This window comes from Jaculus jaculus, chromosome 5 (assembly GCF_020740685.1).
Source record: "Jaculus jaculus isolate mJacJac1 chromosome 5, mJacJac1.mat.Y.cur, whole genome shotgun sequence".
In the NCBI taxonomy this organism is placed as follows: domain Eukaryota; kingdom Metazoa; phylum Chordata; class Mammalia; order Rodentia; family Dipodidae; genus Jaculus; species Jaculus jaculus.
The window spans coordinates 103228670-103256643 of record NC_059106.1 but is presented as its reverse complement, the minus strand read 5'-3'; the positions used below and the strand labels follow the sequence as shown (position 1 = coordinate 103256643).

Sequence of the window (27974 nt, the reverse complement as noted above, 5' to 3'; positions counted from 1 at the left end):
ACGTGGCTGTTTCACTTTTGCAAACTCGGTTGCTGGCAGCTGCGGACAAGGCCGCCAGATTTGGGACAAAGGGCGACAGCCGCGCCTGCGCAAAGCTCACGCGGGACTTGAGAGCCTACCCGGAACAAGGTATGGCCCCACCCCTAGTGCAGACGTCTGGAGTGAGTTGCCATGGCGGCGATGAACAGTTTGGCTTCTGCGTTGGAGTCCTACAGGACCCGGGACCGCCTGGTGAGGCCAGAGTACTGGAGTTTGATCAAAGCTCAGAGACAGGGAAACCGAGGACAGTGGGGGCGGTGTGGTTCAGGGTCCCTTCAACGCCAGCCCCTCCCCATCCCTAGCGTTGGTTATTTGTGTCGATCCTGCTAACCAAGTCTGACGCATATACCGACCATAGGAATCCTACCTAACTACTAGTTAGTTCTTGGGTTGTCCTGAACAATCCAAAATGGGGATTTAGGAAGGTGCATTGCTTCCTGCTGTGCCTAGACACTTAAGTTCTTTTAAAAAATATTTTATTTTTATTTATTTGAAGAAGAGAGAGGGAGAGAGAGAGGGAGAGGGAGAGAGGGAGAGAGGGAGAGAGGGAGAGAGAGAGAGAGAGAGAGAGAGAAAGAGAGAGAGAGAGCGAGAGCGAGCGCGAGCGAGCAAATGGGCGCTCCAGGGCCTTCAGCCACTGCACATGAACTCCAGACGGGTGCACCCTCTTATGCAGCTGCCTTACGTGGGTTCTGGGGAATCGAACTTGGGTTCTTTGGCTTTGCAGGCAAGTGCCTTAACCGCTAAGCCATGTCTCCAGCCTGACATCTAAGTTCTATTCAAATCACCTTTAGTTGGGCACTTGGCTATTTCAGCTAACCCAGTACCACGGAGCCCACCATAGCCTGGCTCTGTAGCCATGTGAATTCTAACCAAATCCCCTGTAATTGGTCGTTTAGATTGCTCCTTGGCTGGACATTGACATATCACCCAGATGCCCATATGTGGACGTTTAGTGTCAGACTGGGCCAATTGGTGCCTGAGTTGTTCCAAACATTCATGTGTGTTTAAGATGTTGCAGGGCTGTCCTTATGTCTGGATACTTAAGTTCTTATCAAACCTCCAGTTGAGCATTTAAAATACTTTTAAAAATATTTTATTTATGACATCGAGAAAGAGAAGAGGAGAGGGTAGGCATGACAGGCTATTTTTGTACATCTGGCTTTACATGGGTGCTTTAATGTATGTAAAAGCACTTTCATTAAATGCCTTTAACCACAGAACCATTTCCCCAGCCCCAGTTAATCATTTAAGTTATTCCACTTAAGCCCCTTAAGTTGGACTTTTAGCTCCCTGAGCAGATCCTTATAGGCATAAGGCATACTGGTAATTCAACACTTAAGTTGAAACCAAATCTTTAATAATCAAGCATTCAAATTTTAACATCCCCACTTCCCTCCTAAATTGGATATTTAAATTGCAATTTTTTTTTTCCAGGTAGGCTCTGCCCAGGCTCACCTAGAATTCACTATGTACTCTCAGGGTGGCTTCAAACTTATGGCAATCCTCCTACCTCTGCCTCCTGAATGCTGGAATTAAAGGCGTGTGCCACCACGCCTGGCTAAATTGTAGTGTTTTGCAATTATAACACTGATACAGGGATTTGGGGGTTCCTCTGCCAATGTGACAATATATGCCAATGCACTGATAATTTGGTTGGGAGTATTCCTGGATCCTTTTATTTTATTTTTAAAGTTTGTATTTATTTATTTAATTAATTATTTATTTATTTATGAGAGACAGAGAGAGAGAGAGAGAGAGAGAGAGAGAGAGAGAGAGAGAGAGAGAGAGAGAATGAGAATGGGTGTGCCAGGACCTCCAGCTACTGCAGACACATGTGCTCCCTTGTGCATTTGGCTTATGTGAGTCCTGGAGAATTGAACCAGGATCCTTTGGCTTTGCAGGCAAATGCCTTTACTGCTATGCCATTTCTCCAGCCTTTTTAAAAAATTTCTTTTTATGGGAAATTACACTTGAGGAAAATCAGGTTTTTTGCTGTGTTTTTTTTTTTTTTTTTTTTTTTTGAGGCAGGGTTTCACTCTAGTCCAGACTGACCTGGAATTCACTATGGAGTCTCAGCGTGGCCTCAAACTCACAGCAATTCTCCTACCTCTGCCTCCCGAGTGCTGGGATTAAAGGTGTGTGCCACCACACCTGGCTAGGTTTACAGGTCTCTCTGCATGACATGACAAAGACCAGATTTCATAGGTTTCTGTAAAATGGGCATGGGTAGGGATGAGGGTCTCTGTCATTTAGGAAGGTGTAATGATTAATCTAAAAATCTTTCCTTGGGGGTAAAATTTTCCAGGGAAGAAAGAGATAAGGAAAAAAAAATTGGGTATTTACTGTAGGCTCACTAACATTTCCTGCTTTCAGTCAAGGAAAAAATTATTCACTTTTGGGGTTCTGTTACCCTAACTATGTAGCCAATTTCTGTCTCCTATTAACAGGGTTGGAAAGGAATTATAAGCAAAATAATATTTTAAATAACAGGAAACAGTAATTTTTGAGACAAAATGGTTACAAAATTCTTTCAACTCTTTTTTTCAAGGTGGGGTCTCCCTCTAGTCAAGGCTGACCTGGAATTCACTATGTAGTGTCAGGGTGGTCTTGAACTCATGGCTATCCTCCTACCTCTGCCTCCCGAGTGCTGGGATTAAAGGTGTGCACCACCATGCTCAGTTTATACTTTTAAGTTAAAAAATTTGTTACTTGAGAGAGAGAGGGAGAGAATGGGTGCACCAGGGTCTGTAACCACTGCAAATGGACTCCATAAGCATGTATCCCCTTGTGCATCTGGCTTATGTGGGTACTGGGGAATTGAACCTGAGTTCTTAGGCAGGCAAGTGCCTTAGCCATGAAGCCCTCTCTCCGGTCCTCTTTTTACATTTTTTATTGACAGTTTTCATACATATACTTAATGTATTTTGCTTATCATCCCTCCCATTATTTTGTCTCCCTCCTCACCCCCTTTTTGCTGAACTCCTTCTTTCCAGGTAGTCCCTCTTCTATTTTGATGCCATTTTTGTTTGTTTTGTCCTTCTCAGTCCATGACATGTTGATGGGCCCAGTATTATGCAGGTAACACAGCTGTTGTGAAGTCATGAATGCTGTGGCCACTTAGAGTCTGGAAGATAGTATTTGAAAGTACTCCTTCCCATCCTTTGGCTCTTACATTCTTTTTATTGAAGTAGGGTTTCACTATAGTCCAGGCTGACCTGGAATTCACTGTGTAGTCTCAGGGTAGCCTTGAACTCACGACGATCCTCCTACCTCTGCCTCCTGAGTGCTGGGATTAAAGATGTGCACCACCACGCCTGGCCTTGGCTCTTACATTCTCTATGCTCTCCTTTAGTCAATGGTCTCTGATCCTTAGAGGGTGTGATAGAGATATCTCATTCAGTGCGGAGCATTCCACTGTTACTTCTCACCACTTTCAGGAGCTTTTTTTTTTTTTTTTTTTCCTCCCCTTTGGTTTTTCAAGATAGGGTCTCATTCTAGCTCAGGCTGACCTGGAATTCACTATGTATCTTAGGGTGGCCTCAAACTCACAGCAATCCTACCTCTGCCTCCCAAGTGCTGGGATTAGAGGTGTGCATCACCATGCCCAGCCCCACTTTCAGGAGTTTTAAGTCTTCCTATTAATCGCTACCATCTGCAAAAAAGAAGCTGCTTTGACCAAAAGTGAGAGCAGCACTGTCAATGAGCATAAACATAAGTAGAGGGTGATTTGACGGGCACAGCATACCCAAATTTTCTTTTCTTTTCTTTTTTTTTGAGGCAGTTCCAACACACTGCCTTTTTTTTTTTTTTTTAATGCAAGAGTGTATGTGTGTGAAAGAGAATTGGTGTGCCAGGGTCTCTAGCCATTGCAACCAAACTCTAGACATGTGCACCCTGTTATGCACATGTGTGACCTTGAGCGTTTGCGTCACTGTGCATATGGCTTATGTGGGACCTGGAGAGTCAAACATGGGTCCTTAGGCTTCACAGGCACGTGCCTTAACTGTGAAGCTATTTCTCCAGCCCCATTTTTTTTCTCTTTTTGACAATTTCATACATGTACATAATATATTTTGATCGTATTTGCTCCCCTATTTTCCTCTCTTCTCCCTCTCATTAACCTCCTTTAAAAGAACCTCTTTAATTTGCCAGGCATGGTGGCACAGCACACTCCTTTAATTTTAGCTCCCAGGAGGAAGAGATAGGAGGATCATTGTGAGCTCTAGGCCAGCGTGGAGCTACCACTTGAGTTCCAGACCGGCCTGGGTTAAAGTGAGAGCCTACCTCGAAACAAAACAAAACAAAAATAAACAAAAGAACCTTTTTAGGGCCTGGCTGATGACTCATCAGGCAACAGTGCTTGCTGTGCAAGCATGAGGACCTGAGGGCCAGAGTTTCCCATTCCCCAGCACCCATGTAAATGGCTGTACCTGGCTGTACATGCATGTAACCACATTCACTCCTGTTGGACGCAGAGATCAGAGAATTCCTGGGGCCCGTTTGTCAGCCAGTCTGACCAAATATGGCAGCTGCAGGTTCAGTGAGAGATCATCTCAAGAAACCTATTGAAAGAGCTATAGAGGATACCTGATGGTCTCCTCTGGCCTCCATGTACACACATGGGGAGTATCTGCAACATATATGTGTATATACCACATACATCACACCACACTACACATACACACATGTATATACATTACACGTATCACGCCAACAAACTGTATATGCACTTGTATGGTCCACACACCACACTCTGGTACAAATATAACTAATTCACACACACGCACACAGCAAAATAAAAAAAAAGAACCTTTTTCAACTTGGAATTTTTGGCCAGGCATGGTAGTTCAGGCCTCTAATCTCAGCCCTTGGGAGCTGAACCAAGAGGATTATAGTGAGTAAAAAAGGCTCACTTGGGTTACATAGTGAGTTAGGGTGAGCCTAGGCTGTTTCAACCCTTTTAGTTTCTGTTGGAAGCTTTACTTAGATTCTTCTGTGTGTTTTGTCCCATTAGCAGGGCCCTGCTGACTGTTTCTGGTTTCCCACAGATCCGAGCGCTGGGGTACTGCTGTCAGCTTGTTGGTGGGGTCCTGGTTGAACAATGTTCTACCAGGTCTGAACTGGGGATGCGCTTGCTGGTGGTGTCCTCCCAGCTCAGCCACTGTAGAACTATCCTGCGACTCTTTGATGACCTGGCCATGTTTGTCTACACTAAGCAGTATGGCCTGGGGGCCAAGGTAAAGGGGGAACCTGGGGTTGTAGAGAGAGGGGAGCCTACCATAGGGAGTCTGGGGCTGCAGTCTCAGGCTGTGGTTTTTTTGTATGGTTGGTGTTTCAAGGTAGCGTCTTAGTCTATCCCAGGCTGACCTGGGATTCACTATGTAGTCTCAGGGTGGTTTCAAACTCATGGCAATCCTAACTCTGCCTCCTGAGTGCTGGGATTATAGTGAGTAAAAGTACACTACCACACCAGGCCAGGCTGTGTTTTATGAACTTGTCCAAAGTTCTCCATGTTGAGTGATTAATTTATTAGTTAATCCATACTGGGGATGGAATTAAGGCTTCAAATGTGGTAGACAGGTGCTGAGCCATGCTCCCAGCTCAGTACTGGAGGATTCTAGGCAGGTAATCTACACTCCCAGCCCCTCACTTCAGGGTTCTAGGCAGGCACTCTACTTTTGAACCCGGTCCCCAGCCCCTCACTGGTAGATTCTAGGCAGGTGCTTTACTGCTGAACCACCTTCCGAACTTAAATTTAAAAAATTTTTTAAATTTATTGTGTGTACATGTGCTCTGGGATCTTTTGCCACTGCAAATAAATGCCAGATGCATGTGCCAGTTTTTTGGGCCTGGCTTTATTTTGGGGGTGGGGTGGGGAATTGAACCCCAGGCCAGGTGTCTCTGTAAACTAGCACCTTTAACCAGTGAACCATCTCCCCAGCCTTCTCCCAGCTGTTTTTGTTTTGTTTTAATTTTCAAGATGGAGTCTTGCTGTAGCCCAGGCTGACCTGGATGGAATTTACTATGTAGTCTCAGGGTGCCCTCAAGCTCACGATGATCCTCCTATCTCTGCCTCCCGAGTGCTAGGATTAAAGGCGTGCACCATCAAACTGGCTCCCAGCTCTTTTTTACCTTCTATTTGAGACATTATTTCAGTAAATTGCTCCCAGTCTGGAACTTACTATGTAGCCCAGACAGGCTTTAAACGCCTCAGCCTCAGAGTAGCTGGGATGACAGGCCTGTACCACCAGGGTCCTGTGCACATTATTATTTTGATGTTCTGATAGCTTTGTGGGAAGGTGGCTTGTCCCTCCATCATTCCACACAATTGGAAGTAGATCTAGAATAGTGTTCTTCATGCAGGACCCATCTTGCCACCCAGGGAATGGTTACAGAGTGGTGGGTTGTGGGGTACAGCAGGGAATCTGGCCCTCAGTATGTCTACTGGGTACAGATGGTTCCATTAGAATATGGGCCACAGGGGTATTGCAAGTGTAGTTCAGAGTGCCAGGCCCTCGGTTCTATCCCCAGCATTGCAAAAATCAAAATCAGCCAACCAACAAAACCCACCTTGGGGCTGATGTTCTCACACTATGAAGGATGGCAAGTTCACATGTATGGTGTACTTCAACTACCTGAATATTTATTTCTGAGTGAACTGGGACAAATGGCTTCCCTTATGTGCTTCATTCCGCTAATCTGTAATGGTAATCTGTCTTGGATCTGGGGGTATGATGCAAGGCTTGCATTTTGATGTTGGCAGCACTGGGTGTGTGGCGGCCAGGGTTACCTTCAACTATATCCCCTGCTCTGCCTGGTGCCTATGTGTGGCATCTCTGTCTCCCACCCAGAGTCCTGCATATGAGAGTTCTACCTGAGGCCCATGTATGCGAACTTGAAACCTTCCAAAAAAGCATGTACATGTGTGTGTGTGCATGCATGCAGTGTGTGCATGTGTTTGCACAGATGCCAGAGGAAGATGTTGAGTGTCCTCCTCTGTTGTTGTTCTGCTTTATTTCCTTGAGACAGGTCTCTTACTGAGCTTGTAGCATGCTGTTTTTCATTTAGACTGGCTGATGATGGAGCCCTAGCTATCCCCCTATTTACAACCTCCTGAGTGATGGGGTTAGAGGCATGTAACAAATGTAAATATGTCTGGATTTTTACTTGGTACTGGGGATTGAATTCAGGTCCTTGTATTTGCATAGCAAATGTTCTTACCCATTTCTTCAACCCCCAGAAAAAGGTTCTGATACATGTGTCCCAATCTGGCCATATATGGAAATCCTCTGGGAACTTAAAAGTACAAAACTGGCACGCCTATAATCACAGTATTGGAGAGGATGAGGCATCATTCTTGGCTACATGAGTTCAAGGACAGTCTGGGCTTCATGAAACCTTGTCTCAAAAAAAAAAAAAAAAATCCTGGGCTGGAGAGCTGGCTTAGTGGTTAAGGTGCTTGCCTGTGAAGCCTAAGGACCCAGGTTTAATTCCTCAGTACCCACGTAAGTCAGATGCACAAGGTGGTGCATCCATCTGGAGTTTGTTTTCAATGACTGGAGGCCTTGGTGTGCCCATTATCTCTTATCTACCTCTCTCTTATAAAAAATTATATATATATTTTATTTATTTATTTATTTTTTCAAGGTAGGGTTTCACTCTAACCCAGGCTGACCTGAAACTCACTATGTAGTTTCAGGGTGGCCTTGAACTCACAGTGGTCCTCCTACCTCTGCCTCCTGAGTGCTGGAATTAAAGGTGTGTGCCACCATGCCTGGCTTAAATAAAATAGTTTTTAAAAATCCTAAAACCAGAATCTATGCGAGTCTTTATAAGGTAGAATCCTTAGGGCTGGTATTGTGGCATAATGTTTTCTTTGCATGTGTTGTGTGTTTGTGTGCATCTGTGGGCATTGGTGTGTGAGGAGGCCAGAGGCTTGATGTTGTGGGTCTTTCATCACTTTCCATCTTGTTCTTTGAGACAAGACAAATTTAAAAAATTTCAATCTGAGCCAGGCATAGTGATGCACACCCAGCACTGTCAGCACTTGGGAGGCAGTGGTAGGAGGACCACTGCAAGTTCAAGGCCATCCTGAGACTACATAGTGAATTCCATGTCAGCCTGGGCTACAGCAAGACCCTACCTTGAAAAACAAAACAAAACAAAAAAGAAAAAGAAAAAGACAAGATTTCGGTCTGGAGAGATGGCTTGGTGTTTAAGATGCCTTGCAAAGCCTAAAGACCCAAGGCTCAATTCCCCACTACTCATGTAAAGCCAGATACATAAGGTGGCACATGCATCTGGAGTCCATTGCAGTGGCTAGAGGCCCTGGCACACTCATTCTTTCTCCTTCTATCTGCCCCTTTCTCTCACATGCTCATTATAATAATCAAATAAAAATATAAAAAATTATTTATGAGAGAAAGAATAAGAATGGGTACACTAGGGTCTTTTGCTGCTGCAAGTGAATTCCAGATGCATGTGACATGTTGCATATCTGGGTTTACTTGAGTACTAGAAAATTGAACCTGGTGTGGCAGGCTTTGCAAGCAAGTGCCTTTAACTGCTGAGCCAGCTCCCCAGCCTAGACAAGGTCTCTTGCTGAACCTAGGGCTCACCCATATTTGGGTAGACCGGTTGGTCAGGGAGCTCCAGGGATTTGCCTGTCTCTGCCTTCTCAGTACTGAGATTTCAGGTGTGTGCCACCACACCTGACATTTATGAGAACACTGAGGATTGAATTCAGGTTCTCGTGTTTGTGATGCAAACACTTTGCCCACTGGGCCATCTCCCAAGCCTCTTGGAGCTTAGGGTTTTGACATCTCCCCAGGGAATTCCATTACCTGGCTCCATCTGATGGAGGAAATCAGGCCTGCATGGGACCCCTAGCCCAACACTCTCTTCCTTTCTGCAGCAGCTAGCCATGGGGTAGCTTTTCAGGTCCAGATACCAGGTCACAGACTGGTAGGGAGAAATCTCACCGTCACTGGAGTGGCTATGGTCCTAAAGTGAACAGTGGGGTAGGTCTAACAGCAGGCCCATCTCCATCTCCTGGTATCCCACAGGAAGAAGATGTCTTTGTCCGCTGGTTGTCTGTCCTGGGCAACATGGCTGACCAGTTATACTATCCATGTGAGCATGTCGCCTGGGCTGCTGATGCCAAGGTCCTCCATGTGGACTCTGCCAGGTGGTGGACATTGAGCACGGCTCTCTGGGGTCTCTCCTTGCTTCTTGGGGTCGTCAGGTAAGTGACATCAGGCAGATGGAGCATCTGAAGTCCCCACCTGAGATGGTTATCTCCTCAGCAGGGCTTTAGGGGCATTGGCCCTTGCAGTTTGTGTTAGAAGGTTTGAAGGGTCAGGTTTCCATACCTTGGATTTTTCCTCCTTCTATTTGACCCTATCACACCAGCTCTCAGGAAGGACCTCAAACTTGGTAACTTTAAATAGCACGAGTTTGTTGTCTCAGTCCTAGAGATCAAAAACATGAAATCAGTTTCACAGCATAAAGTACAGGTGGGGTGAGACTGGTCTTTCCCAGTGTCCGGAGGCCCCATGTCCATTGATTTGTAGCCCCTGTCTCTCACCTTCCTGCTTTCCTCTTAAAAGAAACATCCTGGACAATCCAGGATGGATCTTCTCTCCTATCTGAGACTTTTACTCCATCCTTTCTGCAGAGTCCCTTTTGCCATGCCAGCAAACGTATTCACAGGTCATGGTGGCTCAGACATGGACATGATGGGAAGGGGCCACGATTCTGTCTACTGGACCCAGGAAGAGGAAATAACTGCAAAGCTTGGGAGAAGTGTCCTATGTGATAGCATCTCCCCCAAGCTCCAAGTCCTGCCTTGTCATCAGCAGAAGCCATAAACAGCTCTGCCCCTTGCTGAAACTGCTTATTGTAGACACTCTGGAAAACAGGCAAAGCCCAAAGTAGAAAGTTCCATCCCCATATACAGATTTGTCACCTTTTGTCTTTCTTGCTTGTGTTCAATGTGTGTATGCAATAGGATGTCTATGTGGTGTGAGCATGTGTATGTGCCCTTGCAGTGTCCCATGCTCTTTCTTGCTATTGCTGTTGAAGGTCAGGTGTCCTGCTCCATCATTCTTCTGCTTGTTCTTGTCTGAGTCAGAGCTTCTTACTGATATTAGAACTGGCTGCATTTTCACAAGCTCAGTCAATTACCAGATTTCTGCTTCCTACTCCCCTTTGGGAGACTGGGATTACAGGTGCATGTGGCTATTTCCAGCTATTTTAAAAAAATTATTCATTTGACAGAAAGAGACAGAGAGCAAGAGTGAGAGTGTGCACACTAGGCGTGCAAGAGAGAGAGAGAGACACAGAAAATGAACGAATGAATGAATGGTATGCCATGGCCTTTAGCCACTGCAAACAAACTCCAGATGCATGTGCCACCTTGTGCATATGGCTCACGTGGATCCTGGGGAATTGAACCTGGGTCCTTTGGCTTTACAGGCAAATGCCTTAACTGCTAAGCCATCTCTCCAGCCCTATTCCCAGCTATTTACATAGGATCTGGAGATTTGAATCCAGGTTTTTTCAGGTCTTCTCACACTTACCCATCAGCCATCTCTCCAGCCTAGACATCCCTCTTTTCCATGACTTTTTTTTTTGCAGTGCTGGGGATTGGATGTAGGGTTTCCTATATGTTAGGCAAGTGCTGTACTGCTGAGCCAGAGCCACAGCCCTTCACTGGGGACCCAGGGAATTGCTCTACCACAGTATCACTTCCCTTAAAAAAAAATTGCATGTGTGCATATGTATGGATGTGCCTGGATCTCTTGCTGATACAAACGAATGCCCATCCAGCTTTACATGGGTGACTAGGGAATTGAACCCAGGCCAACAAGCTTTGCAAGCAAGTACCTTTAACCACTGAGCTATTGCCCCAGCTCCCTGTCCCCTGTTCTTTTTGATTTTTCAAGGTAGGGTCTTGCTGTAGGCCAGGCTGACCTAGAATTCACTGTGTAGTTTCAGGCTGGCCTCAAACTCACAATATGATTCTTCTACCTCTGCCTCCCGAGTGCTGGAATTAAAGGTGTGTGCCACCATGCCCTGCTCCCCCTCCCTTTTTTGAGGCATGGTTTCACTCTGGCCCAGGCTGACCAGGAACTCATCTATAGTTCAAGTAAAACTCAGTGTTCCTTTCTACCTCAACCTTGCACGTGCTGGGATTGGAGGTGTGAGCCACCATGCTTCACTCACCAACCTTTTTTTTTTTTGTTCTTTTTCTCATTTTGGGACAGATCATAAGGGGTCCAAGCAGGCCTTGAACTTGTGATCTTCCTATCCCAGCCTGTTACCTGGAATTATAGGCCTGCACCTCCAAGGCCTACATTTTTATCTTACACTCTGCCGTCATGTTTGGAATGTCTCATTTTATGGTTGTGTTTCCTTGCAGATTTCAGAGGTCTCCTCAAGACTGCTGTGTCTGTTACTAAAGTTCTCTTGACTGTCCCCAAATGCTCAGGGGCTTGAGTTTAGACAGCTGGATTGGGCTCTGAATATACTTGTACTGTTGCTCGTGGCCTCTTGTCCACTACTTGGCAGATCCAAGGCATAGGCCAGGTTGGCTGGGTCTGGGTTAAATGATGAATCCCCTTGGCTTCCAAGTCACAGCTGGTCTGCACAAAGAGGACACACACAAGACCACTAGTGGTGGGGAAGGGAGGGCCACTTGTCACAGAGCCTTTCAGACTTTGTGGAACCTGTGGTTGTGGTTGCAGGCAGCAGTTTCTTGCCCTGGTGGTCTTGGATATTTGACCCTTCTGTCCCATTCTGCTAGCCCTACTGCTTTGATGGGATGTATCCCTGGTCTCCTGTGTTGTAGGTCCCTGTGGATGATACTGAAACTGAGGCAGAAGTTGCGGAGCCCCATGGCCACTTTCACCAGGTACCACGTACGCCTGTGTGGCTGCATGTGTGCAAGCTTGTGGTCACAGGGCCTGGCTTTTGCCTCTAGGTGGGAAATAATACCTTTTATAGGTGAGGGAATTCAGGCCTGCTAGAAGGAGGACTAGGCTGACAAGAAGCAACTTAAGAGAGGAAGACTTTATTTTGGCTAACAGTCCAGGGGAATATAATCCACCATGATGGGGAAAGCATGAAGGAGCACGAAGCAGCTGGTCACAGTGCACCCAGTCAGGAAGCAGACAGAATGAAAGGTGGTGCTCAGCTTGTCTTCTCCTTTTTATTCAGTTTTGGACCTCAGTCTATGTTATAATGCCACTGACAAGGAAGGTCTTCCCACCTCAACCTAATCTAGAAAATTTCTCACAGACATGCCCAGAGATGTCTTCAAGGTGATTCTAGATCCTGTCAAATTGACAGTATTAACTATCACACCACTGTCATTGTTTCACCCTGCAATGACCTTGTACCCCTGCCCAGGGAGTTTGGGTGGACAGAGGTATGGATTTGGGCCTGTAGCCTCCTGGTGATTACTGTTCCCACTCATAGACAGGCTCTATGCTCACTTTCTTCCCTGGGGCTATGGGAAGTGTGGGCAGTAAGCAGCTCCTTTTTGCTTCCACAGTCGGCTGTCCTGGAGCAAGCGGAGGGCTGTGGAAGTACAGATGCAGTCAGAGATGCTGACGCTCATCAGCAACCTTGCTGACCTGGCCAATGCTGTGCACTGGCTACCACCAGGCATCCTGTGGGCTGGCTGCTTCCCTTCCTGGCTGGTGGGCCTCATGGGTACCATCTCTTCCCTGCTTAGCATCTATCAGGCAGCCCGAGCTGGCAGCCAAGAAGGGGGTGGCAGTCCCTAACACAGCTCTGAGGAACAGTCAGACACACTTGACACAGAGCCCTTCTCAGAGTAGGAGCCAGCCAGAGGTGCATTTGTAATTACATCCTGAGGCAAGCCTAGGGATGGGGTGGAAAGGCTGCGGTTGTGACACTTCTCTACGGAGGACACATGAGGAGCCAAGGCTGAGCTTAGGAAGTCCCAGGAGGCCTTGTGCAGAGGTTCTTGTATCCATCTGAAGGTGAGCAGGAGAGACCATGTGCCTCAAGTTGGGTTTTGGAAAAGCTTGAATGAAAATTAATTAAATATTGTGGTGCTGGTACTAGTTCATGTGTGAGATGATTATGCTGGTAGCTTTTTGTCCCTTCCCTGACCTTGGCCCACACCTCCCAGCTTGCTTGCGAAGGTGGGCACAGCAGCAATGGGAAGCCATATTATTGTATCCTACCTTCTGGGATGTCCTTGGCCCCAGTGGCTTCTCACTACCACACCAAATGCTGGTGCTGTGACTTCCTGGGGAGATAGGCCATTTCACTCAAGTTCACCTCAGTGAACCAGTGAGGTTACTGGGATTAATTACAGGAGAATGGATTATTCAAAGGCAGCCGCATCACCAAAAAGCCCACCCCATGGGTTGGAGAGATGGCTTAGCAGTTAAGGTGCTTGCCTGTGAAGTGTAAGGACCCAGGTTCATTTCCCCAGTACCCACATAGGCCAGGTGCACAAGATGGTACATGCACCTGGAGTTTGTTTGCAGTGGCTAGAGGCCCTGGCACGCCCTATCTCTCTATCTCTATCCCTATTCTCTATCTGCCTCTTTCTCTCAAATAAATAAAAGCCCACCCTGAGAGACTGATGACTCTACAGAACCTTGCAACTTTGTGGAGATTCCCAAGACACTTACTACTTGTATCTTAAAGTCCCCTCCTCTGGGAAGGATGCTTCAATTTGAAGGAAATAGCTGTACTGTATTTGCCCACTGACTCAAGTGGCCTTGACGTTTTCCACTCTCCCTGAAGTCACGGGCACATCTGTGGATGCTGCCTTCCAGCAGACCATACCTACTTCATCTTCCCAGGAATGTGAAGACACTCATTATGAAGGCATTGTAGTTATCTTAAATCTTTTGGCCATGGAGCTTCATTCAGGGGTATTATGTGCACTTAAAAAAAAAAGTGTTGTGTATGAGCATGCCAGGGTCTCTTGCCACTTCAAATGAATGCCCTCCCAATTTTACACAGGAGGCTGGGGGATTGAACCCAGGCTGGCAAATTTGCAAGCAAGCATTTTTAAACGTTGAGCCATTTTCCCAGCCTCACTCTGCATTTTTGTGAGATCTAAACTGGGCCAAGGCATGTTTGTTGGCTTCTCTGAAGGCACATGTCTCACATCAGAGTGTAGGAGGCTGGAACACTTAAATTTTAGCCAATGGCATCTGAAAATTGGTGTGTTTAGACCACTATGTAGCCCAGGCTGGTCTCCAGCCTTGCAGTGATCCTCCTACCTCAGTCTCCTGAGTGCTGGAACTTTTTTTCTTCTTTTTACATTTGGTCTTAGCTAAAAGGCTAAGGAGTGGTTTTCTTTTTTCCAAAAAAAGTATTTGTGGGGTGGGGGGGAAGGAGAATATGAATGAATATGGGTGTACCAGGCCTCTAGACAATGAAACAAATTGCAGACGCATGAACCACCTAGTGCATCCGGCTTTACATGGGTACTGGGGAATCAGACCTGGGTCCTTAGGCTTTGCAGGCAAGTTCCTTAACTATTGAGCCATTTCTCCAGCCCAGAAGTGTTTCTTGAGATAGGATCTCATGTGTAACTTAGGCTTGCCTCAGACTTGCTGTGTAGCCAAATAAGCCCTTGAATTGCTAGGGTGAAAAGTGCATCATATAGGGTCTATCTAACCATCTACCTACCTATCACCTATCAATCATCTCTCTCTCAGGCTGGCCTCTAATTTATGGTGTTATTCCTGATTCAGATTTCCAAGTTTTGGGAATACTGGCACAAGCCACCATGGCTAGCTTTATTGTTGTTCTTTCAACACCCACCCCCACTGCAAATTTTTGTGCTGGGGATGGAACCCAAGGCCTTGTGCTCTGCCATTGAGCTACACTTTCCAGTCCTTTAGTTCTGTTGAAATAGAATTCACACACCATACAATCTGTCCATTTAAGTAAGGTAATTTGTTTGCTCACACCATCACTACAATTTGAGAATATTTTTATTACCTCCTAAAGAGGAGTGGGTACCTCAGCTATCACCTACCACTGCCCTTGCCCTGTTCCCTTAGATTTGGAGATCACTACCTACTTTGTATAAACTGGCCTATTCTGGTTCAGGGGCTCTCAAACATTTGAGGGGAGGCTGGGAAGTAGACCTTTATGACTGTCATCCCCCCTTTTGAGACAAGTTCTCTCACACTGAGGCCTAGACTCTTAATGACCTCTAGGGGTGCTGTCAAGCTTCTCTAGGCACCTGTGAAGTCCTGCTGATGAAGGCTAAGGACATCCCAGAGGGATACCACCAGGCAGATGTTGGGGGTCAACTGGGTTAACAGGTGCTTAACTAGATCCAGAGCAGGAAAGGGGATGACAGCTCAGGGTCCCTCCCTCCAACATCCACAACATACTCAAGCTACAGCATCCTATCAAAAAGGAGCAACTAGACTGGCAGCACCTCTGCACTTTCTGAATGGTTCCATGCCCATAGCATCTGCCCACCCACACTTGCATGTTGCCTGAGGCTGATGTGTAGGCAAAAGACAACCCTAAGCCCCAAAGAACTTACGCTTCAGCCCAGGGTCCTCTTGACACTTTTATTGCTAGATCTGGTCACAAGTTCTAGGGTGCTTCCAAAACATCCTGTGGTGAGGATGTGCCATAATCACTGAACTGTCAGGTGGACAAAGACCATGATCACAATTGACAAGGATGGTGTGGATGGATTTCCACATAAACAGAAATACTGTTTGGGTCACCACTTTCCAATCAACTGGGCTCAACTCCGGAGTGTTTCAAGGGTGCTGGTGCTAGGGGACACGCCTATGTGCATGACCACTTGCTGTGGGAGTGATGATTCCCACTGCATGGTTCAGTGAAAATCGCATGAACTTCTCAGAGTTCAAGGAACTGTGGCATTTGAGAGGTGGGACAGAGCATGCAGGCAGGGCACGGTATGTGGGGGGGGGGGGGAAGTGACCTACCTACCAGCATGGGGGTGGGTGGTGGTCCAGGAAATGTTCTCTTTACCACAGAGCAGGAACTTAAAAATCACCTTATCTAAAGTGCACAGAGACAACTCAGTACAAAACACTGATAAGAAACATGGCACAGGTACGTTGGGGAGACACTCCAGACATAAGACAGAGATAGCAGAATTGAGATTCTGAGGGGCCTGGGGATGAGGATAGGAGATAGTACACCACTTGCTGTGCTCAGAAGTCATTAGAAGCTGATGCTTTTGGCACCTTGTCACCCACTGGCTGTTGCCGCCTCCTGATCACTACTACACTTACCTGGTCACCTCCAGAGTCTGCAGCACTGAGCAGGTATTTCAGCTCTAGAGGGTCATGTTTATGCCAGCAGTTCCTGATAGTTCTACTCCCCATCTGGCTTGTCCCCAGTGGCTGAAATGGCTCAGCTCACTGGGCTGACTTTTTTTTTTTTGTTTTGTTTTTCGAGGTAGGGTCTCACTGTAGCCCAGGCTGACCTGGAATTCACTATGGAGTCTCAGGGTGGCTTCGAACTCACAATCCTCCCACCTCTGCCTCCCGAGTGCTGGGATTAAAGGTGTGCGCCACCACGCCCGGCAGGGCTGAGTCTTAAACAGGACACAGGTCTGTCAGTGCATCTAGAGATGATGGAGTCCCTGCTGGAGTTCCCCAGGACATGGCTCTGGAGGATGACTTGGCTCTTTTGGGATCAAGAATAGCCAACCTGGGACTTAATTCTGTTGCCATTGCTTTGGGAGGTGCTGTGGGGAAGCCCTGATGCAGAACATGCCCCTACCCCAGATAGTAAGGACCCAGAATGCTCTTCTGACACCTCCACAGGCTGTAGGCCTCACTGAAAGAAAGGTGGTACCAGCAGGATGGCCATTTATCCACTCACTGACAATGTCATTAAGCCTTTCCTCCACATGCCCATTGAAACTGTTGGGTTCCTACCAGCAGCCCCTTGTCCATGGGGACTAAGACCCTCAGTACTCTGCATAAGCCTGGGGTTCAGTATTCCAGACAGGGTGTGAGATGAACATGGTGGGTACACTCAGGAAGCAGAGTTGGGAAAATCACTGTTACTAGGAGTAACAGTCGGTCAGCCCCTAGTCAGATGGGCTTCTGAATCGACAGTGTCCGTTCAGAACTTGGCCCCACCCCATGATTCTCAATTGTCCCTGCCTGGCTCACTCTAGATGAGGCTGACCAGTTTGGCAAGGAAGTTCACTGGACTCTGGGGACAGACACAGATCATATAATCAGCCCCTTCTGTTGCCCTATTGGTTTGAGTCACTTTAGAGTTTCTAAGGGCCCAGAGTCTGGCCTGAAGCCAGCATCTTCTCAGACCCAACATGGCCATTTTCTAGCTCCCTGGTTCTTTACTGCCTATGGACACCAGCTGGGAGTCCGTATCTCCTTGATTCTGTGGTTTAGCTCCAGTTCACCCTCTAATAAGTTTTTTTTTTTTTTTTTTTTTGTGTGTGTGTGTGTGTGTGTGTGTAGTTCAGATTATTACCCAGGCTTTACCACTATTTCTTACAGCTGTAAGACCCAAAGCACCAATAGGACAACTTCAGGTGTGTTCAGGCTTCAGGGTGTGCAAGGACAGAGGATGGGGGATGGCCAGACAGGCAGTCATCTATACGGTTCTCAGAGACAGAGGGGGAGCAGGACAGAGGGCCATATCCTCCTCAGAAGAAGATGACGTCTTCCTTGCCAACTTCGTCTTTGCCAGTGGTGGGCAGTGAGGGGACCAGGGATGCAGGTGGCAAGGATGTGCCTCCAGACTTGAAGGAGGTGGCCTCCAGGGAGATGGCAGGCAGGGCTGGGCTTGGGAAGCAGAGTTCTGAAAGAGAGGGAGCCCAGGGATGTTAGATACTGCCAGGTGTGGCAGGTGACCCTACTGCCTGGTGGCTGGGCTCACCTGGAGCAGGTGTGGAGGCCTGTATGACAGACGGGATGGGGCTCAGCGAACGGCGGTTCCGAGCAGCATTCTCATCCTTGCCCGTGAATTTGTTGAGAAGCAACTGTTGCTTCAGGTCAAATGACGCTGGAAGAGGGAAGGTACTTGGGCCTTATGCTGGGTCACCTCCCACCTAGCACTCTTCACATGCTACTGGATAAGTATAAAGGACCCACAGTGATAATGTTGGGGTGAGTAGAGGGTATGTCTCCCAAACAAAATGTTCCTTTCAACCCACAGGACACAGGCTCTGCTCATTGAGAATGCCCCAGAACATTCTTGGTATCATCAGGGGCCATTAACTAGAGGGGCAGGGCACCCAAGAGCTTCTGGGCTTACTCTTAAAGAGGGAAGTTTGTTGTTGGTGTTAAGAGACAAGGGACTGTGTCCTTAAGCCTCAGAGTAGAGTTCTTAGTAAGTGTCCTGTGTCCTGGCTGCATGGTTCTATATAAACAGGCTCTCTGACTTGTTGTCTGAAGTCTGAGGAGGGGTCAGCTCACCACCTGCCACTGTTGTGCTTTCTGTTTGTACTCTGTGAATGGCATGAATGTCCTGACTTTTGGCTCACAGTGAACTCTCATCACCACAAAAGCTACCCATTAGTGGACCTCTCACCTTCTACAGGGGACCATGAGCCTCTAGGGTGTGCTCACCTGAGCTCTCCCAGCGCTGGGAGCCCCTGCTCTTGCTGCCTTTGTCCTTGCTGCCCTTGGTGGAGGCGGCCAGCTTGGTGGGAATCTGCTGCTGCACAGCTGTTGGCCTCTGGATCTGGTTGGTGGTGCTGAGCAGTTGAATGGGCACGTCACTCTTGACTGGCCGGCTCTCACTAGGGGTACTGTCCCGACGGGCCACCTCAGGGCGCTCTATATACTCAGGCCCAACGCTGGAGGGCAGCATGCTCACTCGGGTCCCTGGTGCTTTGGCCAGGGACAAGGGTCCCTCCAGTTCTTCCCCACTGAAGCTGGGAGGGTGGCTTGAGGGCTGGGTCTGAAAGTGACAGAGGATATGTTCCACTGCTGTGTCTACTGGCGGTGTTTTTAGAGAGGCCATTTTCCTTAGATGTGCATGTGGAGATGCAGCAGGCTCTTTGGCCCTTGGACAGCTGTGGTCTGGGGCAGGGAGTACCAAGCAACTATGGAGACTGAGCCGAGGTGGGCAAGTATCATCCACCTGGTTCTTGGTCCAGCTCTAGTTGGAAAGGACCATTCTGCAGAGCTGTGGCTCAACCTCAAGATGCTGCCAGGCACTGACAGTCTCCTTACCCCAAGAGCATATTTATGGTCTCAAACATTTATATGTGCACTATTCACACAGATTTTGTGTGTGGGTGTGGATGAACATGTGCAGAGGTCAGAGAACAACCTTGCCGTTCATTTCTCATCATTGCCCCTCATTTTGAGGTGGTCTAACTCTTGCTCTGTTATTGTGATCTGACCATGCTGTTCTTTGATGCAATCATCTGAGCTTTTGAGGAAGTTCTTCTGTCTATACCTCCCATGTTGCCATCAACACAGGCTGAGATCACAGAAGCCCACCTTGATAGCTTATTGTTTCTTAGGGGATCTGGGAAGGATCAAATTTGTGTACTTAGGCTTAGGTGGCGAGCACTTTATCCACTGAATCATATTTCCAGTGCCCCCCCTTTTGAGAAATGGTCTTGTTAGGTATCCCAGGCTGCCCTTGAATTCTTTTGTTTACTTACTATTTATTCATCTATTTGAGAACATGAGCACACCAGGGTCTCTTGTAACTGCATACCAACGCCATACACATGAGCTACTTTTTGTTTATGGCTTTATGTGGGCATTGGGGAACTGAACCTGGCCAGCAGGTTTTGCAATCAAGTATCTTCAACTGCTGAGCCATCTCTCCAGTCCATACCCCTGAACTGTTAGGATCCTTATACCTCAGCCTCTGACAGGGCTGGGATGATAGACTTATGCAAATCAGCTAGCTATAAACCAGTGTATGTGAGGTTTTTCACCATCTTTTGAGTGAATGCTGTGAGGCAGTGAGCTGGTGCATGGTTAATGAATACCTCAGTTCTATTATGGAGCATGTGCCTCATCTCTGGGCTGTTCATGTTGTCTCTCATATTCACACACACATGAATGTACTCACACATTCAATTTTACTTTTCACAGGGTCTCATGGAGCCCAGGCTACCTTCAAACTTGCTATGTAAGAGGACAGGCTTGAATGCTTGATCCACCTTCCGAGTGCTAGAATTACACACCTTGCTTAACTTAAAATTTTCTTATCTTATCTTATCTTTTCTTTTCTTTTTTTGAGATAGGGCTTCACTCTAGCCCAGGCTGACCTGGAATTCACTATGTAGTCTCAGGGTGGCCTCAAACTCAAGGCGATTCTCCTACCTCAGCCTTCCGAGTACTGGGATTAAAGGTGTGTGCCACCATGCCTGGCATATTTTTTTTCCTTGGCAAGCTGTCTGGGATGGCCTTGAAATTCTAAGCTCAAGTGATCTTCATGTCTCAATAGCCCTAGTAGGAAGGAACTTTATACACCCAGGCTGTACACAAACACTCACTGGTACTGGGAAGCAAACTATCACTAAGTCACAACCTCAGCCCTATAATTCATTCTTACACTAGCATGTGTGGTTTTTTTTTTTTTTTTTTGAGTCTCATGTATTCCAGGCTGACCTAAACTCACTACAAAGTCACAGATGAACTTGAATTCCTGATCCACCCATTTCCACATCCTGAGTTCTGGAATTATAGGGCTTACCACCATGCTCGGTTTATGTGGTGCTGGGGATGAAATCAATTCTCTGTACATGCTATACAGCACTCTACCAGTTGAGATACATCTTCAGGCCCCACATATTCATATTTTCTGCTAATCAGCCTCCTATGTAGATGTTCATATGGGCCTCTCCAGCCTGTAAGTATATACTCACAAGCTTACCTCTGCCAGTGCCTCGGGTGGCAGTGCCCCTGGTGCAGTGTTCTGCTTCTTGAGCCTGCGCAGCAACTCCAGGCGCTCTCGTTCACGTTCCACTGCACGCTGGGCCTCTCGCAGCCGCTCCAGGTCATGCTGGTAGGACTGGCGCTGACGTTCCAGCTCTGCACGCTCCTGGTCCAACTGCTCACGCAGCTGCCTTGCTTCACCCTCGCGCTTCTGCAGCTGTGCGCCTGCAAGCTCCAGCTCCTGTTGCTGGTGTGCACGTTCACGTTCCCAGCGCTGCTGCTCGAGCCTTAGTTGGCTCTGTAGCTTCTCCACACCTGCCAGCTCTTCACGCTGCTTCTCAAAATTGCGCTGCCGTTCCTGCTCCAGCAGCAGGTTTCCACGTGTAGACTGTAGCCGGAACTGCTTTTCATGCTCTTGGATGGCTGCTCGCTGTATTTCCACATAGCTGTCCTGCTGCACTATGACTGCCTGTGAACAGTGTCAAGGGCAGGGCCAGTGAGAGCCATGCCCTCACCTAGACCCAGCCAGCCAGTGAAAGGTTAAGTGTAGCAGTTCCCTCCCTGATGCTGCAGGTACCTGGAGACTAAGTAGCAGCTGTGACAGCATCTGGACTCTCTGGACAAGCTGCAGAGAGAAAGACAGCTTGGGTTATACCTGAAGGTTAACAGGATACGGTGCATGCCAGTCTCCTTAGGAGATGGACCAGTGGCCACCTACCTCTGACTCCAGGATGGAGGACAGATGAGAGTCAGTCTCTGCGCTAGGCCTCTTCCCCTGGGAAGATGACAGTGTCAAACTAGAGCTTGTAAGGATTAACCCAAGCAGCTCTTGTCTACTTACTACTGACCAGACATGCGTTGGCATGGGAGCAGAAAGGATCCTGGACTGGGCTACCACTATCCTATGGTTATCCAACTTCTACCCATTTGGAAATCTGGAAAATGAGTATGTAGGGCTGTTTGGGAGGTAGGAGACATGTTTGGGTCCATAGTCGGATATGAAGAAGTGAAGACTGTGTAGTAGTGCCAGGCGCAAGGACCAGTTCAAGCCCAAAAGAAGAGGCAACTAACTGGAAAACTTGGCAATATGGGTAGGAGGTGGGTCTTACAAGTCAAAGGGGAGGGAAGTCCACGAGCATTGGCAGATGTTACTGTATTTGCTGTGAAAGCTGTAGCCCAAGTGTGGGGTTTCTAGCCTGTTGATGCCAAGGCCACTATTTTGCATCTGTCTCCTCCCCTGCCTCCCTCTTGGGACACTGCTGGCCATTCCTAGGCAACTGTAGGGTGAAATATCCTGATCCATGGGAACAAAGACAGAGGCATTATATTTTTGTGTGTGTATGTATGCGGATGAATTTGTGTGTAGAGGGAGCAGGTGACACAGGTGTTTTCCTGTCATTCTCCACTGTACTTTTTTTTTTTTTTTTTTGTTTTTTTGAGGTAGGGTCTCACTCTGGTCCAGGCTGACCTGGAATTAACTCTGTAGTCTCAGGGTGGCCTTGAACTCACGGCAATCCTCCTACCTCTGCCTCCCGAGTGCTGGGATTAAAGGCGTGCGCCACCACGCCCGGCTTCCACTGTACTTTTTGAGACACGGTCTCACTGAATCTAGAGCTCACGAATTTTGCTAGACTAGCAGACCAGAAAGCTGTAGGGATCCTCCTGTCTGCCTCCTCAGGGGTAGGATTGCAGGCACGTACTACCATGCCCAGCTTTTATGTGGCACTGGAGATCTAAACTCAGGTCTTTATGCTTGCACAGCCAGCACAAGTACTTTATTTACTGAGCCATCTCCTAAGCCCAGAGACACATTATTGACTCACTATAAAATAAAACAGCACTTGTGAGTATAATGGAGACAGAAAAGCAGAACTGTGATAACTCAGACTATACCCAGGGAACCAATATCACTCGAAGTCACATACCACTTGTGGTGCCTCCTCTAAGCCTCCAGGGGTGTCACCATCACAGGGCTTGGAGTCTAGGCTGCTGGAAGGCCCCCACCAGTCTGGGGGTCTGGGGTCACCACTGCAGACCTTCTTCTTAAAGCTGTCACCTGGGAACCCCAAGTCGGTTACAGAATGGTGCTAATGAATCCCACTGGGTCTATGACCCTTCTCCTCTATCCTGACCTAAGTAGGAAACCCAGGTCAGGGTGCTGTCCACAGACAGGGGCTTTTTGCACAGACACCAGTGGACAGAGGCTGGGGAATATTCTCAGAAACCACACCTGCCTTGGAGGACACTTGGAGAGCTGCTGCTAATGAGCATCTGAAAAGCAGTGGGTATTATACTTACTCTTGCTGGCACTGCTCACACTGTCGTAGCCTCCGAAGGTCTCAGCCCTCCTGGGCAGGCCTGTAGAGCTTATTCCCTCCTCTTCCTGGCCATTGGTATTGCCTAGCCGCCTGTAGATCAAGCTCTGGAGACCCTCAACTGTAGGAGACAGGAGGCATGACTCACCCTGTGGAGGGGTGCCAGGGGACAGTAGGGTAGACCTAGGGGCCAGGGAGCTTACATGGTGGTAGGCATCCTGCTCCCTGCCCCACTGTTTGATCCCACCATTTCTGCACACTCCCTTGTTTCTGGTGTTGCAACCAGGACCTGTCACTCAGATATCTAAAGGAGAGGCCAGGGATGTGGCCCTGGGATAGGCCACGTGGGATTCATGCTCCTCCAAGTGCTTGCTGGATCTAGGCTCTAGGCCAGGGCTACAGGTGAGATGTACTAGGTCTCACCAGGTCCCACAGCAAACATGTGCTTGTTATGTCAATCACAAAGGAGGGGACCCTTGTGAGGGGGGGCAAGGCCTTCTAGGATGAAAAAAGCCTTTGGCTAGGCCCCCACTGCTCCTTGAGAATTACTGGTTAGTTAAAAAATGCTGGGTGTTGGGGGTGGGGGGGAGCGTGGGAAGCAGGAGACATTTTCTGCAGTGGTGTAGGCACTAGTAAATTGTACATGCTTTGGTAAATAATTTCCCATCCATGCTAACACAAGCAAACCTAATTAAATTCTGTGGGCACACAAAAACAAGACAAACAGATCAAAGTAGAAGAGGGATAAGCACAGTATCAATGGTCACAGAAAAAAAAAAAAAATAAAAGGGAGCAACGCAGTGTAGGTATGGCTGGAGAAAATAAGACCCCTGTGTTGGTTAGTCTGGGAATCTGGGTTGTCAATTTGACAGGATCTTGACTTACCAAGGAAACAAGTCTCTGGGCATGTCTGTGAGGGATTTTCTAGATTAGGTTAACTGATGTGGGAAGAGCTATCCTAACTGGGCAGCACCACTCTATGGGCTGGGGGTTCTACACTGAATAAAAATGAGAACGTGCTGGGCATGGTAGTGCATGCCTGTAATCCCAGCACTTGGGAGGCAGAGGTAGAAGGATTGCAATGAGTTTTATGCCAGCCTCTAATTATAGAGTGAGTTCCAGTTCAGACTTGGCTATAGTGAGATCCTACCTTAAAAAATCAAAGGGAGAAAAAAAATGAAAAAGTAAGCCAAGCACCAGCATTCATTACTCTGCTTCCTGATAACACATGCTCCACTTTATACATTTTGTTTTACATGAGTACTAGGAAATTGAACTGAGGCTGGCAGGCTTTGCAAGCAAGTGCCTTTAATTGCTAAAACATCTCCCCAGCCCCATTAGTACCAGAAAAAGAGCTCCTAGACACCCTCATTGGATCTCTGCTGTTTATGCAGCAGGAAAGCTTTGGAGGCCAGGAGTTGTCTTGTCCTATTTGCTGATGGAAAGAATTATACAATACTGGCTGCCCATCTTGCTAGTTAGCATGGTGCCTAGCAGTTACTACTATCTGATATCTGATATCTGTCTGATAGATCCCACTGGCAGTTCTAGCCATGGGTGGCAGAGGGCTCCTGCACAGTCAAGATAGAGGATGTGTGGAGATTGCAAGCTACAAATGGCCAGTGGCCTACACCACCACTACTAAAGGTAGATCAAGGTTCCTGGCATGAGGGCTTCAGAAGCCCCTTGAAATGACCCACTAGTGTATATGTGTATTTTCTTTGGGATATATTAGGTTCCCACTTCAGAAAGGAAGGGGAACCTGTATCAGTTAACTACAGATCCTTGGGGTTAATAATGTCCCCTGGGGTGTATTTATTGTCTGGGGGAGACAGTGCTTTAAGGACTGTATAGCTCAGTGGTAAAGCACTTGCCTAGCACGTGCAAATCATTGGGTTCTATCACCTACACTGCAAAAGAAAAAAAAAAGCAAAAACAGTTTTAGATAAGGTGGTATCAGCCTGGGTGGGGTTCCAGGCAGGATGGTGAAGTAGCAGCGTGGAGCTACTGACTTACTCTGGCTCATGGCAGACCTGAGAATCTGTTCCCCCTGCAGGGTCTCTGAGGGGTCACCACCATGGAAGAGGCCTCGGCACTGGGTAGGTTCCTCAAGCCTGCTAATCTCAGCCATCTCCAGGTAGATCTGCTGCTTCTCCAGGAGGCTCTGTGTAATCAGCTGGTCTTTCAGGCTCAGCCGCTCTGCAAGGGGATGCAGGGGCCACAGTGAATCCAGGCAGTCTCTACTGGAATGGAGTGCCCTTGGGACTGGGCATCAGGCTGTGAAAGTGGGGACCGGGGACCTATGTTGAACTGAACTCTAGGAGAGCAACTTTCTACCCTCTAATGTCTCCAGCATCCCAGTGTAGCCCTGTCCTCTGATTATCTGTGCCATATTCAGTAGGAACACCAAATGGGGGGTAGGGACTGTGACAGTTAGGAGTCTGGAACAAACCAAGAGCTTTACAAGACTGATTGTTTTTTGAGACAGGGTCTTACTCTATACTGCAGGCTGCCTTTGTAGATCCTATTGCTTCAGCATCCCATTTGTTAGGATTATAGGCATAAGGTTTTTTTGTGTTGTTTGTTTTTTAAATTCTTAAAGTTTTATCTGTAACTGAGTTGAAAGCTTCCTTCCTGCTGACTAGCTTTCATAGTGCTGGAAAGCAGCCTGCTGGGGGAGAAAAGGCATCCATGACTTTATCCAGCAGTGGACACTGCAAGCTACATGGCTGGCCAGCCAGGCAAAAATGTGCCAACTGGTAGACCTGTTCCACAGAAGGGAATTCAAAAGCCTATAGCTGGGGAGGTCATGAGCTCTGGGGGAGGGAGCTATTACTGTTGTCTACCTAAGTGGATATATTATGTCCACCAAATTGCTCTCTAAATACTTATGTTTATGCCCATATAGTAATGCTACTCTTCTCACTTTTGGTTAGAGAAGCCCTGTTTTCAGATGGTGGTGACAACTGGGAAATTTCAAACTCATCAAAGTGCTGAAAAGAAGAGATACTGGAGTGTTCAGCACTAAGACATCTCTATCACACTCTCCAAAGCTCAGGGACCACTGCAGTAGTGGTGGCAAGAATGTAAGAGCCATGGGAGGAGGGGTGCTTTGGAATGCTGTCTTCCAGACACAATGTGGCAGTTGCATTGATGACTTCATAGTAGCTATTGCTACCCACACAAGACCTGCCTAATATGAGGAAAATGATATCAAGAGAGAAGTAGTCAGGAAGAGGGGTTAGGAGGGTGGTGAGAGGGTGTCATGATTAGAGTACACTGTGCATATGTATGGAGGTTGTTAAAAATTTTTTTAGAAGACTGACTTTAAATTTCAAAGGTCTTTATTTGGTTTGCTTTTTCAAGGTAAGATCTTACTGTAGCCTAGGCTGACTTGGAAATCATTCTATAGCACCAAGCTGGCCTTCAACTCACAGTGATCCTCTTTCTTTAGCCTCTTGAGTGCTGGGATTAAAGGCATGTACCATTCCTGGCCTTTTCAGGCTTACAGTTGAGGCTTTCCCCATTGAACATCTCTTTCTAAAAAATTTATTTATTTATTTATTTATTTTTATTTTATTTTATTTTTGGTTTTTCGAGGTAGGGTCTCATTCTAGTCCAGGCTGACCTGAAATTCACTGTGTAGTCTCAGGGTGACCTCGAACTCATGGCAATCCTCCTATGTCTGCCTCCCAAGTGCTGGGATTAAAAGTGTGCACCACCACGCCTGGCTTTATTTTTTTATATTTTGAGACAGGGCCTCTAGCTTGGCTGGTTTTGAACTCAGTATATAGCTAAAGATGACTCTGAACTTCTGATCCTCTTGCTTCTACTTCTCAAATGTTGATACAGGCATGTGTCACTATGCTTAGTTTATGAGGTCCCAGGGACTCAAACTTAGGGCCTCATGCACACTAGTGAAGTACTCTTCCAAATGAACTATATTCTCAGCTCCCTACTGAATTTCTTACATATCTTTTTTTTTTAAAAATTTCTCTGCTACTATGAATAGGACTTTTTTTGTTGTTATTTTTTTGGGGGGGGGGTTGAGGTAGGGTCTCACTTTGGCCCAGGCTGATCTGGACTTCAGTATGTAGTCTCAGGGTGGTCTCAAACACACAGTGATCCTCCTACCTCTGCATCTCAAGTGCTGGGATTAAAGGCGTGTGTCACCACACCCAGCTTAAAGAATATTTTTAAAATATTTTATTTATTTATTTGACTCTTGCTATGTTGCCTAGGCTGGCTTTGAACAGAACTGTTGAGGTAGGTGAACTGTACAGTATACACATTAAATCTCAATAAAGTGGTATAAATCGGAAGTGGAGTGGGGGAAAGAACCCAAGGCTCAAGGAAACCAGTGACAGAGCCAGGCTCTGTGAAAGAGGACTGAGGTATCTGCGGTAATACAGGGTCCCTTTCCATTCACCCCGGGACAGCTGCATGGAACTCCTGCCCAAATGAAGATGAGTGTTGGCTGCAAGTGAAGCAGTACTATCAGGTCTGGTTAGGAATATTTAGCCTGAGGCCTAATCTCTCCCTTTTTTCACAGCCCTTCAGAGGCCATGAGACCTGTAGAACATCACTTCCTTGTGATACAGTCCCACCCCAAATGCCCCACAGAGCTGCAGAGCAAGGTAACAGCTCATGACAACATGGTTGGTCACTGCTATCTCCATGAGATTCCCTAGATGTTCAGACAGAAAGATAAAACAGAGATGCTATAGTGATATCTAAA

The 27974-nt window shown here is 47.3% G+C and overlaps 2 protein-coding genes across 8 annotated transcripts in view; one reads left to right on the top strand and one right to left on the bottom strand.

Annotated features, from left to right (window-relative positions):
* Positions 1 to 118: 118 nt before the first annotated feature.
* Pex11g (peroxisomal biogenesis factor 11 gamma) lies at positions 119 to 13136 on the top strand. 3 transcript variants are annotated; one of them, XM_004661578.2, is made up of 5 exons: positions 119 to 231; positions 5091 to 5279; positions 9108 to 9286; positions 11894 to 11956; positions 12599 to 13136. In XM_004661578.2, exons 1-5 carry the CDS (start codon positions 172 to 174, stop codon positions 12831 to 12833), a joined length of 726 nt encoding a protein of 241 aa, XP_004661635.1. In that variant the 5' UTR covers positions 119 to 171; the 3' UTR covers positions 12834 to 13136. The 3 variants fall into 3 exon arrangements, with proteins under 3 accessions (XP_004661635.1, XP_045004542.1, XP_045004543.1); XM_045148607.1 differs by lacking the exons at positions 11894 to 11956; positions 12599 to 13136 and adding an exon at positions 9719 to 10013; XM_045148608.1 differs by lacking the exon at positions 5091 to 5279 and having other exon boundaries at positions 134 to 231.
* A 2479-nt stretch (positions 13137 to 15615) lies between these two features.
* Arhgef18 (Rho/Rac guanine nucleotide exchange factor 18) overlaps positions 15616 to 27974 on the bottom strand; it is a 72716-nt gene continuing 60357 nt past the window's right edge. Inside the window, exons 12-20 of one of the 5 annotated variants that reach the window (XM_045148601.1) lie at positions 25253 to 25435; positions 23220 to 23357; positions 22847 to 22977; positions 21640 to 21696; positions 21499 to 21546; positions 20920 to 21390; positions 18645 to 18978; positions 17953 to 18078; positions 15616 to 17874 (exon numbers count right to left, since the gene is read on the bottom strand). In XM_045148601.1, coding sequence (XP_045004536.1) covers positions 17720 to 17874; positions 17953 to 18078; positions 18645 to 18978; positions 20920 to 21390; positions 21499 to 21546; positions 21640 to 21696; positions 22847 to 22977; positions 23220 to 23357; positions 25253 to 25435 — 1643 coding nt within the window. In that variant the 3' untranslated portion in view covers positions 15616 to 17719. The remainder of the gene's footprint in view (positions 17875 to 17952; positions 18079 to 18644; positions 18979 to 20919; positions 21391 to 21498; positions 21547 to 21639; positions 21697 to 22846; positions 22978 to 23219; positions 23358 to 25252; positions 25436 to 27974) is intronic. The other 4 variants (XM_045148605.1, XM_045148602.1, XM_045148606.1 and 1 more) reach the window with 4 other exon arrangements.